The sequence below is a fragment of the Monopterus albus genome, unplaced genomic scaffold (assembly GCF_001952655.1).
Source record: "Monopterus albus unplaced genomic scaffold, M_albus_1.0 scaffold229.1, whole genome shotgun sequence".
NCBI lineage: Eukaryota > Metazoa > Chordata > Actinopteri > Synbranchiformes > Synbranchidae > Monopterus > Monopterus albus.
In genome coordinates, this window is record NW_018128109.1 from 113,121 (window position 1) to 130,508 (window position 17,388).

Genomic DNA, 17,388 nt, shown 5'->3' on the forward strand with positions numbered 1-17,388 from the left:
ATATTTTACGAACCAAACGTTCATTAATCAAAAATGTATTCAACATATGAAATGATATAAAAACTGTAATTACCCACTGTCCCACACACTATTATTTTTTATGATATTTAGAAAACTAATTTTAAAACACCTCATGTAAGACATGAGAAAAGCTTGTGTTCTTACTATGGTTTAAAAAGATGGCGTTTATTTTATTAAATTTTTTTATGAGCCGTTAGTTTTAGGAGGGAATTTCTCTCTAAATGTAAATAAAAATGTAATAAAAACTTTATTCAAGGTTTATAACAAATTACAATCTAGAGTGTAATATATAAACACACTTGTGAACATCTACCTTTTCCTGTGAAGCATCTATTAAAACACTTCTCAGTTTATAACTATGGCTCCATGCATTATAGACTTTTTATTTTAATTTATATATGGCTTACAAATGATAATCGACGTTTAAGTAACGTGTCACCAACAAATAAGCAGATAAGCAGATATTTCCAGTAAGCAGGTATTTCTGAGAAAAAGATAATCTGGCCATACATAGATTTACTTGACCCTCCCATATACAAATGCACTTCATCCTTGGTGTGGATTAACGGAGCTACAGCAGCTGTGTTACAATATGTCCACAGAATATGAGACATATTCCCATGAGAGTGTATACATGTGTGGATGTAATCCAAAGTGGGTCTGTTGATTCTTTTCCCACTCGAGCGTATGCAACTTAAACATGAGGCACACGATTCACGCAAACAGGAAACTCTGCTTGAGATACCATTACTGTGCATCCTAAAATAAAAGAAAACACTTAAAACACTGAACAGTGAATGTGCAGCAGCTTTATGGACAAAGTGTAGAAGGACACACAGTCAGACCAGAGTGGGATTTGCGGCAGCAGGTACGGGAGGTAATCGTGTGATTCATTCAGCTATAATTCTATTATAGACAGGCATAAGTGAGCAAGAGAGAGGAGGATCTGAAGAAATAGAAACTATCCTAAGGAGATAGATGTTATAAAATATGGAATATGGAGCTGGTAGAATTGATAAAGGTCAAAAGGGAAGAAACTACAGCAGTTAAAGTGAGATGAAGGAAAGAACGAGAGAAAGAATATCTAATGAGAAAAGGAAACTGGAAAGGAGTGAAATCTAAAGTGACTTGGACAGGAGACGATAACACCCATAATACATGTCAAAGGTGCACGACAGTAACAACACACACACACACACACACACACAACACGCACATACATCCTAACTGAACAAAAGAAGCCAAACACTAGTCTACCTCTCCACTGGGGCTCCCAGCGCAAAGTCCATTCCCATTCAAATTCCTGCCGGCGTTCCTATTGCTGTTGTTGTTTCTGAACTGATCCACGGCATCTCTGCCCACCGCTTCTCCACCATCTCTCTCTCCTCCACCACCTCCTCCTTCATCTCTTGTATTCTCCCCAATCTCATTCATTTCCTCCAGAGCAATGCTGAACTAGGCTAGAGTCCGAACCATCTGCAGCATACAGAACAGTCCGTGTGCCCCAGTGCACACTCAGTTTGACATATAGACACACCAGCACAACCTGAGGAGGATTTTGCCTGTTTGTGTACTCACACAAACTTGGTCCTGATGTCCGCTGAATAATGCTAGATAAAAGAAGACACACCTGAATGTGGAAGGAATCAGCACCTTTCCTCTTGGTCACAACATAAACATCTTCCTTTCACTTGTGTTTTCCTCTCCTCGCAACAACCTTTCTGCAGATTCCCCACTTTTCCATAAATTCAGTCATGTGTCTTCAGTGTGTGTCAAAGTGTGCGCCTGTTCGGGAGCAGGCAGACTCGGTTGCATGTGTGTGTGTCATGCAGCACACACACTGTATGTGAAAGGTAAAGGAGCACACTTCAGCGTGCATGCATGGGTGTCTGATCTGTTTCTACTGCATGGATGATGTAAGCAAGATCTGAGCGTGTGTTGAGGTGTGTGGACCATGGGAGAGATAGACAGTGTGTGGGTGTGAGTGAGTGTGTCATGGCCCTCCCCCCTGGGTGTGCATAATGAAAGGCAGCAGGCAGGGCAGATGCTCACAGAGCTCAGCTCCACTCAGCCAGACTCGATCAATGCCCCTATAAATAATCAATTGAGAAATCTGAGGCATGAGATGGGGGAGGATGACAAAGCTGTCAATCTCCTTTTAACTATCTAACAAACAATCCTTCTGCTATGATAACATCTAATTAAAGAGGTTTTATTATGGCCCTTTATATATAGTGCACATTAAATATATCTGTGACATTTTATTCATCCAAAGTTGTTTAGATTGATTAGCTGATTGGCTGGAGGTGATGATTCATGTCCACCCCCAGCCAATCAGAATAGGGCCTAATGAATAATGTTAAGATTTTCTACAATCAATCAGTCTTTACCTTGCCTGAGCCCATGTTCAGACTGAGTATGGTAAAATGCAACTGCCTGCTGTGTTTTAACACAAGTAGGTGTGTTGGTTGGGGGGACGAGAGGTTGCAGGGGGAGTGTTGTAGGCATGTATGATATGGCCACATAGTGACAAGTTGACATGAATAGCAGTGAATGCCTGTGCTAACAAGATAAACAAAAGAGTCTTCTTCCCATGGGCATTTCCAAGTGTCCCCCACACATGACTGGATGATGTCACCGTCTGGTGCAGTGCCGGCTGAGGTGAACACAATCCCCTATAGAAATGAATGGAGAGGGCTGTGTTTTTTCACACCTTTGAAGCTCAGTCTGAATGCAGGCTAATGGCTGCAACTGGAAACACATGACACTATGTACAGTAGAGATATATGAAGCACAATCTGATCCTGAATGGAAAAGAGAAAAAAGAAACTCAAAACAACGGAGACATGTTGACATGTGGACATATTCTGGCAGGTTTGGCATTATTTGAATGCTGGCTTTATGCAAGGGCACTAGCGTGTGAACAGACAGTAGATCATACACTGCCACAGTACTCCAAACAGTGGTGTAGCCTAGGATGGTGTGAACTGGTACATGTATGGGTTGCTTTAACTTTTTCTTGTTTTCCTCGTGTTACTGTACTTCTGTTGGAGGCTGTTTTTCATGTTTTAACCCACTACTCACTGCAACAAAGAACTACACTTTAAAGAGATTTAGAGGCACTGGCATGTCAAGAAGCCTTCTCAAGTGAAACATGAAGGTTTTAATCATCCATCCATTCATTATCTGTACTGCTTATCCTGAATAGGGTCACCGTGTGGGGCTGGAGCCAAACCTAGCTGATACTGGGCGGAGGTGGGGTACACCTTGGACAGGTCGCCAGTCACAGGGCTGACACTGTGACAGAGTCACCAATCAACCTAAGCTGGGAGGAAGCCGGACTACCCGGAGAGAACCCACATAGACACATGGAGAACATGCAAACACCGCACAGAAAGACCCCGGGTCAGCCCGGGCTCGAACCCAGCAACATAGCTACCCACTGCCCCACCATTCCACCCTCTGTTTTTGGCCTCAATAGCTAGACATGGCAGACATAATGAAACATACACAATAAGCCAGACTCAGTTTCACAACCACTTTTCAGTCTACACATCCACCTAAAAATAACATCAGTCACCTTCTTCAGTCTAATATTTCTACATTCATGTATCAACACAGTCTACAGCGGGTTTAAATAAACACACCAGAACACCATGCCAGATGTGTCTGATCATGAGCTGGATGAATTTGTAACCATGGTTCAACTTCTTATTTCCTCTGCACCTTGTTAAGAAGTGTGTGTGTGTGTGTGTGTGTGTGTGTGTGTGTGTGTGGTTAAAGTCTTGCTCAGGCACTTCATTGTGTCAATGAGAGTCACTATGTGCTGTTAAATGACAGCTGATGTGACATCTGCATCGCAGCATAGGAGCCAGTATCCCCTCACAAAAACGAAGTCAATCTGAAGTCAGTCTGTGGATAAACATGCAGGAGGGCTGATGACACCTGTCAGCATACCCACTGGTTCACAGGTGTGTGTGTGTATCTATTTGTGTGCATGGGAGAGAGAAAGAGAGTAACCTTAGGAGCAACAGTGGATGCATGACTGCCCAAACAGTTCAAAACAGATTTCACACACCTGTGCATGCATACAGCTTGTACAACCCTAAGCATCTTTGTGTGTGTGTGGTCCTGTTTATATATACTCGTGGGGATGGAACACGGGGAGCACACTGCTTTGCAGGGACCAGAACTCGCTTGTGGTGACTGGAGGCTTGTATGGCCAGGAGTATGAAGACCAGATTAAATTTTGAACCATGGGAGTTGTTAGGGTGATTTTTATTTTTAGACATTTTAGGAAAGTGAGGATGTTTTGGCTGGTTCTCACTTTCTCAGACCCCTTCAAAGGTCTGTTTGAGGGTCAGGACTTGGTTTTAGGGTTAAGGATAGAATTAGGTTTAGGATAGGGTTAAGGGAAGGGTTGTGGTTAGGCATTTAGTTGTGATGGTTAAGTGTTGGGGTAAGGGGTTAGGGAATTCAATATGTCAGTGTCCTCACAAAGATAACTGCACAAACGTGTGTGTGTCCAGGTATCCATCTGGCCTTTATCACAACAACCCTCATGCATTTACTGATACACCCACATACACGGCATTAAAAGACAAATAAATAACGTACAACAAAACAAAACTGTTATATTCACCAAGACCAGGGAATACATTATTATAATACATTATATGTCAGCTAGTGTCCTCACATCTATAGAAACACAAATCATGTGTGCGTGTGCACCATTGCCGTAACAGGATAATGACAGATGATTCCCAGAAAAAGATGATTCACAGTGCTACCTACAACATGGCAGGCCAGAATTGGGCTCTGTCTGCCCATACCTACATCATTTTATGAATTTTTCTCTGAGCCCCACTTCTCTCTACATCTTCGCTTTCATACATCTACACCGCCTCACCTTCTCTGTCTGTGTGTCTTCTCTATATGCTCAGAATACTGCAGTTTAAATGCTGTGTTCATCAGATCTATATTGAATTATAAATGCCAATTCAATATCTAAGATTTAAAGGCACACATCACTAAATCTTGTGTTTTAGTGTATTATACTGTATACACATGCCTGGGCAGGACCCACAAGGGGGCAGCAGTCATAATGAAACAAATTCACTACTTAGTAAAAAAAATTTTTTTTCCCTGCCACTGGATCAGAGATAGAGAATTCAAAAAATGATTCAGAAGCCATATACATCACATCCTACTGTATATATCACCTATATACAAGGGAAAGATCAGAAGGCATCTACTTTGGTAATAAAATATATTATTATATAAACATAATGAAATGTATGGTCCTTGGTTTCGGGTCATTCCCATTTTCCTTCAAATCAGAAATGAGAGTTAATAATAGTTTAATAAGCAAAGTAAACTACACCGTCAAACTGAGTGACGACTGCATGTTTGAGAGGGAGAGAGAACACACAGGTAACCAGATCTACTCGCTCTCCAAATACACCTTTATGGGATGTGTGGATTTGTGAGTGTATGCGAGAGAAACAGAAAGAGGGCGAGAGAGAGAGGTGCTGTGAAAAGGGCCTTTGTCCGTGAGAGATGAGGCTGAGGCAAGGACACGACTGGTGTTTGGGCTAATGTGCAAGTGCACAACACACATATATTGGAGGCACCCAAGAAGAATAGTCATCCACTGTCTGGCACACACAGACATATGCACAAATGAAGAAATGTAAGATAATCTGATGTGTCACCATTAGGTTTTGAAGAAGCAACAAACAAAACTGATGAGGAGAAATCTAAAGAGTCGCAGATGCAATTCAAATCCAAAGTCAGAGAACAACCTGTTTGCTTCTAAATCCAGATGCATGTTTATTTGAAGAAACACATAGCGGTCAACGCAGATCGACAAAAGGAAGGGTGCTCTGGGTAACCCTAAGTCGCAGAAGCTCGCAGAGGAGCTGATGCACACAGCTCCCAAAATCTTGTACGGACACGTGTGTCAAGCGAGCTGACCGGCTGATCCAACTTCATGTCTGGAGGTGGGTTTGAAATGGAAAGGAAGATGGAGCAGCTAAGGAGGATATGAACATTTATTTTGAAAACTAAGTTCCTCATCAAGGCTTTTAGTATTGCTAGCCAACTTGTTCTCTGCCATCAATTTAGTTTCAAATTGAATTTTAAGGTTTTATTTTATAAATAATATCCACAAAAATATTGAGGCATTTTCAGTTTAAATAGCGACCTTGTGGAAACGAGGGAAACGGCTTCCATGAAACTACATGATAAAGCCATGGCGTACACTGTGAGTTTGCTGCCCTTGTCATCCTCACAGAGACAGGAGACACAACCAGACAGCAATGCAGTGATACACCAGTAGGAACCTCTGATTGACCCTACTTGTACATCCACATCCTCGATTTCGCAGCCTGTAATCTGATATCCCATCCACTTGCTGTCCAGCACCCTATTCCCCTCCACAAACAAATCTTAACCTCAACACCACTCCGGAAATACCTTCTCTGTGTCTCTGCCTCTCCCACCCAGTTTGTCGTTTGTGCCGCCCCCTCTTTTAATTTCTCGTGATGTTCTTTCACACAGCCTCCCTTCACAGATCTGAAGAACAACATCCCAATCGTATTATTAGGAGAACTACCAGAAATACATCTAGGGAACTTGAAGAAAATATCAGCTGGAGTCCCCAGGGAACTGCATCTCATAAAAGAGGCACAAATGTTGGCTCTTCAGCAGCACTCATACATGCTCACACACACTCATCCTCTCGAGCACAGTGATATGAGACGGTGAAGAAGGGAGGAGGAAGAAAAGACAAACAGGATGAAAAAAAAGCAGTGAGAAAGATCCAGACTGAGGCTTTGAGAACTTTCAAACTGCAGTGAGCAGACAAGTTAGCCAGCAGCTCTACATCCAGCACTCTACTGGAGATGAAGACATTTTCTCTCTCTCCTATTTCATACTTCATTCTCACTCTTCACCTCTTCCTAGTCTCTCCCACTTATCCCTCTTTCTCTCCTTTTCCTCTCTTTATCCTTATTTCCTCTAAATTCCTGACCCCTCACAGCGTACAGTCCCTGTTTTTATGTATATTATGTGTGTGTAGGTGTGTATGGGTTTGTTGGCTGGTAAAGCTACAACAAAATGAAATATTTAATTACAGCTCGGGGCAATCAAAACACATGCTGGGCTCCTGAAAGGTTTGAACCAGCAAAATAATGCATTTCCAGGCAGATCAGCACCTTTGAGTGGATTTATAATTATGAATATGCTTGGACCCTGCAGACACGCTCTGTACTGCATCTGTGGACCGTAGTCAGTGAGAGAGCAAGTGTGCACTGAAATGGTGAGCGGTCAGAGAACAGCGCACACACACACACACACAGGGAAGTGAAGTAACAATGCACCAGAACAAAAACAGATCTCATATGAGGGTGTAACAGGGTGGAGAGGAGTGAGACACAACTTCCACCAAACATTCAGACCTTGTTCACACAGACACATATCATTCCCAGGAAATAAAAATCCTTTTCAACACCCTGTAATTCAGCGGGAGAAACCACAATGGAAGCCTCTTTTTATCTGCATTTGATGTCTGCAACTCAACCATATCAGGGGGGAGATTTGTTTCTATTTCGATCAAATGTAACAATCTACACTTCTTACATCCGATGAGAATTTCCAGCGAGTGGTGCAGCTGAGAGCATGAATATACAGTATGAGGTGAACTTGTGAGGATGCGGCGCGGTTCACCTGTCAAACACTGTATGACAAGTCCTCCAGTGATTGTGAATGTGTGTTTATTTTCACACTTAAGATAAATAGGAAACATCTTCGTATTCTCACCTGCTTCTCTTATGACTTTCCTAGCATTTTCATCAGATCTTTGAACAGGGCCTCACGCAACAAATCTCTGCTACACGCGCACATACACACACACACACAACCTGACCATGTGAAACTTTTGCTACTTGCTCCTATTATGAGGTATCAGCAGCTTTTGCTCTAAAAACAGCCTTAAAGATCAGTGACACTTTTAAAGTCTAATGAGAGCAGTGCAGAGCAGCTCTTATGAGACTCTTTCAGTTTGGACAGGAAGGCAGGTGAGCTAAGGAGAGATCAAGCTCTGTTATTGGCTGACCAGTTGCTATGTAACACCGGTTGCCACAGAAACACCTGAATGGATGAGAAAGCATGAATGAAAATAAAAAGCCAAGCAGCAGAGAAATCATGATTAGCACCTACATTACACACACACAAACATTTACCCTGCAGTGGCTTGGCAGTTGCATCGCTACTCTCCTAGCAACATCTGGCACCATCATGGTGGTCCGACTGGATAACTGGCTGTGAAGCTCTAATTCATATAACCGACAGGCCAGAAATAGACACCTGAAAAAGTCTGTAGGCCTTTGACTAAAGGCTGAGTGCTAGTCCACAAATCTCGTGCATGAGACACTCAGCGAGAATGGTTCAGTGGTTAAGAAGTGCAGATCAAATCTTAATCAAATGTCAACTTCTCTTCTCACTAGTCAGAATACAGTGGAACAAGCGTAAATGTAAGGGCAACAGTAAACCTTTTGTCACAGAATATATTTTGACCTCACAGTAGGAAAAACAGGAATAAATGACAAGAGTATGACCAAATTTAGGTGACTGCACTCATCACCCATGTGACCAGAAGAGGAACACCTTCTCGTGAGTTAAGGGACAGACATGCTTTCCGCATCGTGCGTACGCAGACACAGACAAGGGACGCAAATGAGTTCCATACTTCAAATTAAGGGCCTGGCTTCTGTCTTTGTCAGCCAATGGTTTCCAAGCACTGTGGTACAGGCGCAATCAGGGCTTTTGTTGCGCAGACCGTCCACGCGGACACAAGCTTTTGGCCTGCAGGTGGACGTTCACACAGAGTCTGTGTGGACCCTTGTGGACCTGGGAAGATGATAAAAATTAGGTCACTTGACCTTAGTGGACACACAAAGCATGAATAGCCTCTTATGGTCCCAGTGGCACAGAACTAAAACAGGGAAACGTTTTCTTTTTCTCTACCACACACACACACTCCAGTACCGGATACTCCCAGGAAGAGTGCATCCGTTTATAACCTCTCACATGAAACAGTCACATTCCACTACAGTACAAAATGCACTCGCGCGCACACACACACAGAAACCCCAGGGGGGCTCTCTGTCGTCTTTACTGTGCACATTAACCACTGCTTTGTCAAAAAAGATTCACAGGGAACCTTCAGACTCCTCATAAACACAGTAACAAGACAAGGGAAGCAAGAAAAGCAAATGCAAACACCTTTGTCGTAACTGTGGGACACAGACCAAGCTTATGTCATTAACCCAACATGAAGGATCAACAGTGCAAACAAAGACGCACGCCTTTCTGGACTATACAGTAGTTACCAGTAAAGGACGACACTGATTCAACTATTTAGGCCAATTATTGTCACTTTCCCATAAGAACCTTATTTTGCCAAATGCTGTTCCTGGCTTCTAAAATACACAGACTGGTATACAACTTGTGGGGTCAGGCCAAACCACTGAAAACACATGATGACAGGTCTGATACACACAGGGTCATCTGCAGGGCTCATTCTCTAAAAACATTTGGAAACAGTCTGCAGAAAATAATCAGTAACAATAAAACATGCCAAACAGCCACACAGTAAATAAGTGTCTTTGTTACACTGTATCAGCGGTGGTGGAAGTGCTCCTTTGTCTGCGGATACTCCAGATTAAAACTGATTTATTTTCTAATGGCCTTACACACCCATGAGCCATGTGTTTGGACAGGGTTAATATCAGTGGTCTGTTTGAACAGTGGGACATTTGGTTAATGTGTATTCACAAGTAAAGTTCATGAGTAAAGTCAGAGGAGGAAAGAAATTTTAAAATGGCACAGAGAGCTCTTTCCCAAAACTGGGTGTGTATCGTCTTCTGAGACAAAGAGAGGGACAGTTTTGGACTTGGAGGGGGGCAAAGTATGAGAGCACAAGGATGGATAAGGGAGCAAACTGAAAGGGAAGACGACAGCATGACTCAAGAAAGAGAGAAAGCTGCCAGTGAACTTCAGGACAGCGAGAGAATAAGGGGAAAAAAGGGAGAGAAGAAAGGAGACCCCGCTTCACTCCTGCATGGTTCTCTCTCGCTCTCTCCTTATATGGCAGTGTTGTGTTGCGTGTGTGTGTGTGTGTGTGTGTGTGTGTGTGTGTGTGTGCGTGCGCGTGATACAGGCTCAGTCCCAGCTTTGGTCTCAGAGGTAGCGATTAGATCACAGAATGAATGCTGAGTATTCTCAAACTAAAGCTTCCTTTCCTTACCATTTGTACACATTGTGTCACTTTCCATACATCCTCATCCCACCATGCACTCTATAGCATTGTAACAATGTTTAAGTCAGTCAATACACACTTAAGAAAACATGAGTTATGTTACATTTATTGTAAACTGCCAGGAACTAATGAAAGTGGTAGAAAATAAAGATCATTTTTCAACAAAAGCTCTATTTTAGTGCAATTTATTATGCAAGAACTTTTTTTTTTTTTTTAACTAAATGCGAATCTCTTAGAGGTGGTGAAAATAGCGGGAAGGAGCAACGGAGAGGAGAACAGAAGAAAAAATAAAGATGAGATGACATCACAATCAGTCTGTTCATGGCTATGGCTCCTGAGAGGAGACAGAAATAACCCCTGGGATCTCGGCCTCGTGATGGAAGGGATCATAAGAAGCCAGAATCCTCTCATTCTTCTTTTCCTCTTTTTTTCCCCATTTCACCTTCCTCCCCCCTCCCTCCTTGGTGCACCGGCCTGCTTCCCAGAATGTTCTGGCCTGAGCCCAAATGACTGGAATGCAGGAATCCAGGTAGCATGTCTGCACACACACACACACACACACACACACACACACACAATGCATCCATCCACACATGCTGTAAAAAGAGGATGTAATATACATGTAACCAGTCAAACATTTGGACTGGATGGCAAAGTGTGTCCAAGCGTTTGACTGGTAGTGTACCCATAGCAGTGCAGAATAAACCTTCAGTGAAATGTGCAACTTCTAGGTCCAAACATATGTTTGTCATGTTCCAACAGAGAGGGAGGATGTACAGTAGAGGAAACCCTGCTTATGTTTTGTTACACTTATGTGACTCATGTTAAATTTTTTAACTGCTATTTCACTACAACTAAAATGCATGACAACTGTATTAACATAAATGCAAAGCTTCCATCACTGGAAGCTACACCTAAGTCAATTCTAAAATTAGCACTAACAAAATGAATTCACAGCTTGCTTGAATTTGATTCGACTAACAGCCACTGTATCACAACAGGGGAAGCAACTTCAGGACATTTACCCACTGTGACTACAAGACGAGCAGTGGCTGTAGCCATCTTGCATCTGAGCCAGATGCAAGCTCTTTAGTGCATGAGCTAATGTTGAAACAACACACAAACAGCTGCCAAAAAAACATTTGGTACTACCATTTACTTTTGAACACTTGCCACTTGGGGACAATGTGTTAAAGAGGCTCTTAAGTTCTGTCAATGATGACACAAACCTACTCAAACTTTACTGTAGTATCTATTATTTCCAATTAAATGTGCTGGAACAAAGAGCCTAAAGAACATGAAATGTATAACTGTACAAATACTTACAGCCACAGACTGTACATTGTGGTTCAACAGGGGCCCAACAACAAATTTTTGCCCCAGAGCGCCATAGGAGGTTAAGCTGGGGCAGCCCCAACCTGTCACAGATGGGTGACACATTAATGTGGACCGATGTATTAGACAGCTTTTCCACCACCACATGAAGGAATATCTTTTGGAAGAACAGTGTTCATTCCTCCAGTAGAGTCCAGAGACTTGCAGAATCAACGCCAAGGAGCACTGAAGCTGTTCTGGTGGCACATGGTGGCCCAGCACCTTAGACACTGTTGTTGGTTTGTCCTTTAACTGGACATCTGCATATCTCTGCCTAAGCACAAACCAACCTGAGCTCTAACAGGTACTGACAGTAGCAAAACATTACTCAAAAGGCAGAACAGACTTTGGCACAAGTTTTGCATCCTCATAAATGTCAGCCAAAAAGTAGTGTAAAAACTAGAACACAAAGAGAACTAGAATTACTGCTTTGCAGCCGTATGCCTTCGCCAACCAGTCAAATTCACTGGTATGGGACAGAAGTGAGGTCACTGACCTTTGACCGCCAAAACAATCAGTTCATCATTAAGTCCGAGTGGACACTTGTGCCATATTTGAAGAAATTTCCTCAAGGTGTTGCTGAGATATTGCGTTCACAAGAACCATACCTATGGACAGACAACCTGAAAACATAATGCCTTCGGCTGTGGCTATGGCGGCACAGAGACATAACAAAATCCCTTTTTATTTCGATCACCACAGCCTCAGTCAACTCTACAGTCTCAGCCATAATATTAAATTCTACTAATAGTAAAACAAGCTGACAGAAGTTTATAATACACCTTTTGAAAGTAGCGGGAATGTAGGAATTTGAGGGGTGAAATCTGGCATAAATTGTACAACATCCCTCACTTTCCATATTCTATAATGCCTCACACTCCAAGCAGATGGAAACAGAAAGCAAAGAGCAAACGATGATGTGATTTCTGATTTCACGCAGTTATCAAATAAAAAATGTAGCTACATGTATTTATCAAAATATTTACTCATGTGATGAAGAGTTCCCTTTAACAGATGAGATTTTTTTTGTAAATTAACAACAGCAAAATCTCAAAATTGTACATAAGAGAAAAATTCAAAACAAGGAAGTCAGCAGAAACTGAGGCAGCAAAATTTGATGACAATTCTTTTCCTTTCAAAGAAAAACACAGGCTCCTCCCTTCTCTCATCTTCCTCCCTCTTCCCCTTGTCATTTTCCTTTGCCTTCCATCATGTCATGTCATTCCCCTCTCACATGGAGAGGTGGGGGTGGGTGGGTCCAGAGAGGACTACATTCTCAGGCTTGTACCATTCCTCTTCCTATTAATAGAGCACAAACACACACAAGCTTCTCAGTCACTATAGTTAAGGCGGATAACACAAACCGAGTCCCACATCTTTATGGTGCAACTTGCAAATATGCATAAATCACTTCTTTTATGAACCACCACCTGCCACTGACACTGAGCTGTCCCTGCTCACTAGAACAGTGAAACAGAGTGTGGCATCCAACAACACCAGCCAGCCCTCGGTCAAACCTCCCACTCCTGTTAACAAACCTTTGTCTTTTCGCCAAGACTGCAGTCTGTCTTTTGGATAAAAAAAGAGGGGTTCATGTATGTAGCTGTTAACTTTCTGTTGGGTTAATGCGTGTAATGTGTGGCCGCCACAGAGGTGAGAAGTGAGGTCAGGAGCTCTGATGTCAGCAATGAGGAGAGCTTTTCGGAGCTCGGCATCCGAGGCGGTGGTCAGATTTATACTGCGAATCTGCATGACAGGACTTGGGTTTTTACTAACTCAAAGTCCCAGAATAGGACTGGATTTCCTGCAGACAGGCCCTGACAAAAAGTTCAACAATCTGTGTAAAAAAAAAAAAAAAATGACAATGACAAATCAAATCTACAGGCTGCTTCACGCGGGAAATCCAAATTATAATTAAGAACTGCTCTGCAGTAGTAGGCACACAATGCAATGACAGCTGGAACATTTAGCCTGTTTTCATGTCACGTCCATCTTAGAAGAAGAAGAAGAAGAAGAAGAAGTGGAAACTCCCAGACAGTAGGAAACAAAACTGTTACATTATCACATTATAATTGTAACTGATGATTGATATTCATTTACAATAATCTGATCATCTGTAACAGAGAAGGATGAGGAAAATGCATTTAGTGTAGGTTATTACATCAATGCCAATGCCATTAGCACATCACGGTACCATTTTTACTGTAGTGACTGCCAATGGAAAAGTGTAATGCTATATAAGAATTATAACAAGCTTCAAGAGATGGTTTATTACTGTGGGGACGCTGCAGAAATATATCAGTGTTTAAATTTGCAACATACTTAATTAAAAACATGTTTCCCCCCTCAAACCCCTAAAAAAAAAGAAGGGCAAAGCAAAAACAAATCAGGTATCATGAGCAGGTCATTTCTCAATCCTTCCACAGATGCAGCAGCTCAGGAAAGATCATACACTACATGGGGTTTGGTGAAATCCTCCTCTAATCAAGGGGTGTTTAAATTCAGGTCTGCCCTGGTTTGCCAGGCGCACAAACACCAGCACACAAGTACTGTACACACAGTCCAGAGAGGCTTTTTATGGCTGAAGGGCTGCTCGCACCGTCAATAAGATCCAGATGTGAACTTGGTGGGAGAGGGGATAAAAATAGAAGGAGACAGTGAGAGAAAGACAGCGAGCAAGAAAGACAGACGCTGCAGCGCAGATCTGAGTGAGTGAAGGTAGGACACAAACGTATGAGGGGAGACAGACTGATGGTGTGAACAGGAAGGTAGGGAAGAGATGTGAGCTTGCTCTCTCCTCCCGCTCCCTTCTTCTCTTTTCACAAACAGAAACATAAGCTACTCTGATGTCACCACATTCCTACAGCAATACGCATACGGTTGCCATGGATGACAATGAAGATGCAATGAAGAAGCGGCGACCATCATCGTTCAAGTGAAATAAATAAAAACTCCAAAGCTCTGTCACTTACTATACTAAACACTGCCAGTGGCTTAAAATAAAATGCACCCCATTTCTTCTCTCTTTTTTGTTCAGACAAACACGTTAAGACAGCAGTGAGATGGCTGTGTGTGTGCACGCACGCACACAATGGTCAAACTGCCTCCCACAAACCCACTTCCTGCCCTGCCTTCTTAATGAAGACAATTATGGTTCCTGAGAGAAAAAAATAGCTCCTTAAAAGGCAGGATCTGTGTTGTTTTCACCTCTGTACACACTTTTCAAATTAAAAGCCATGTTAGTGTTTTGTTTAAATATAAAATTTTGCCTGGTCTGTATGAAGGAGTGGAAAGCTTAACCCATTTACTATCTTTATGGCAGGTTTGCATTATCAGAAAGTGGACAGTGACGAGCAGGATTTCCAAGGCTAATAATAGAGTTTTCTACAGGGACACCGTTACGGCTGTGGGCTATCCCAGCCCTTTTGTCTGTGTATACAGTATGTTTGTCTGCAGGAAGTAGGTGGTTTGGAGAGGGGACACTGTCAGCTTTGACAGATAGCTTGAGACTGGGTTTTTGAAGCGCTTTACTGATCACTGACAATGTACAGTGCTCCAAAGGGCTGTTAGTCCCGCCTGATGGACTCTGTCTCCAGCAATCCCAGTTTCACTCCAGGAACAGTTCCAGTTTAACAGCACTAGGATGCCAGTTAGACTTTGGGCCGTGTAGCATGAGCGGCCCCACATTTTGTTTGTCTTTGTTTTGGTTTCCAGTGATGCTTTGTTAGATTTTGTGTCTTTTGCATTTGTTTGTTTTGTTTAATTTATTGTTTAGCTTTGGTTATCATGAAATTCAGGGGGTGTGTATACTTCTTTGGAGCTCTGCTGGAATCGCCCCTATCGTGTTGTTCATCTCGAGTCTATGACAGAGTTTGTCTTGCCTTCTAGTCCCTCTATGCCATCTGTGTCACTAACCCGAGTTTTGTAATCGATCTATATCATTACATCCATCTATCTAACAAATGGTTGTTTATCTTACAACTTTGGGATTTTTTATGTTCACCCATTTTTATCTCTAGACTTGTATCCTACGCTGCCTTTTCTTTCATGTGAACCTGAATGATAGAGTGACTAAAACCAGGTGCTTATGGAGGAGTTAGCAAAGCAGCTTATTTATTATTTTTTTTACTTTTTATTTAATAGATAGAAACTTTATTGCAGACTCAAGGTCCAAATTCCAAACTTAATGTATGTATAATGTTATGTAATGTTTTATCTCCTCTGTTTCAAATCACTTCCTGAAAAGAGCTGGACCAACCAAACAGCTTGCTCCTTTTCTTCAAGACAAAAAATAATAATAATAATAATTCCACCTGATGGATACAAGGACGTGCACTTCCCTTCTCACGTCAATGTCAGATTGTGAGCTATTTTTGGGTACCTGGCATCTTCTAATCGTGAGCGTTTTGTCTGCTCAGCCTTCATTCATAACCTTGTAACTGTTCAGTGAGAACTGTATCTGTACTGACCTGACGAATGCGTGCTAGATGATGAGCTGACACAACAGACATGTGACCAAGAGCACGAACTAATGTAACACAAAGACACTGAAGTGTGAGACTGTATCAGTGTGTCTGACCCACTTATTCCCATTTCACCTGTGGTTGTTGAACTATAGGTCTAGACCCCCAGATATTACCATGTATGTTCCTAAATCGCAAAACATCCTTCTGTTTTTATTACACTGAAGATCAGTTACCAAGATTTAGTCTTGCTCTGACATTATCCAGGGAATTATGTGCTCCAGTGAAGTCTCTGTAGCACACTGAGCCTTAAATAATTTCTCTCCTCCCTTCACAATAACATTTCAGAACCACACAACTGAAATGCCAACTGGAGAATAAAATGTTTGAAGGGGGGTAAAAGTCAGAGCCTGGTTGGAAATAAGAAGCCTATTGAGGAGTGAAGAAGGACGACATTGTTTCAGGAAAAACGAACCCGATTACCCACAAGCCTCCTGTCTGTCTGTCACTGGGTGATGGGAGCTTTGTGTGAACCCTTCAAACATACCTTTAGAGACACACACACACACACACACACACACACACACAGAGAGAGAGAGAGAGAGAGAGAGAGGACTAAAATGTCATAATTCAAACTTCATAAGTCAAGACAAATACCTGGAAACCTTTTGCCAGTGTCCATTTGGACATGTATACTCTGACCAGGACCAGCTGAAAAAGCAGCAGCTGTGAAAGGTATCGCTGGAAATGTTTTGGTTCTGGTGCAAGTATTTCAATTTAACACTACTGTTCAATCCAGTATTACTCCCTGGCTCAGATTTGTACGTACAACTCTAACTCTATGCTGCCTGGACACTTTATTAGGTACACCTGTACAATTGTATGCAATTCAGCGCAACACTTCCGCCTTAACGTTTGTGTTTATGAAGCTCAAAATGTTTCAGTTTGTGGTGAAATTGTCATAACTGTATCAATTCAACTATGTTTATTACTGAGGTCATAGTTAGCAGATTTATTGAGAGTCCCAGTGTGACACACTGAGACAACTGTAATCGAATGGCTTCTTATCAGTTAAAACTAATTTTCTCACAATCAGTTGTATAGTATGAGCTTGTTAAAAATTTACAGATCAATTCACTAGAAGCAACAGGTATGAGGAGGGACAAAGGAGAAGTCAAACAAGACAGAGAGAGAGAAAGAGAATGGCAG

At 42.1% G+C, this 17,388-nt stretch overlaps 1 protein-coding gene across 3 annotated transcripts in view; it reads right to left on the minus strand.

Moving 5' to 3' along the window:
- Nucleotides 1–17,388, minus strand: part of arhgef17 (Rho guanine nucleotide exchange factor (GEF) 17) — a 52,696-nt gene that overhangs the window by 20,933 nt on the left and 14,375 nt on the right. Inside the window, exon 1 of one of the 3 annotated variants that reach the window (XM_020619948.1) lies at nt 1,279–1,953. The exons of the other annotated variants lie outside the window; for them this stretch is intronic. Coding sequence (XP_020475604.1) covers nt 1,279–1,455 — 177 coding nt within the window. The 5' untranslated portion in view covers nt 1,456–1,953. Of the gene's footprint in view, nt 1–1,278; nt 1,954–17,388 lie in introns of those variants that run through there. 3 annotated transcript variants of the gene reach the window in all.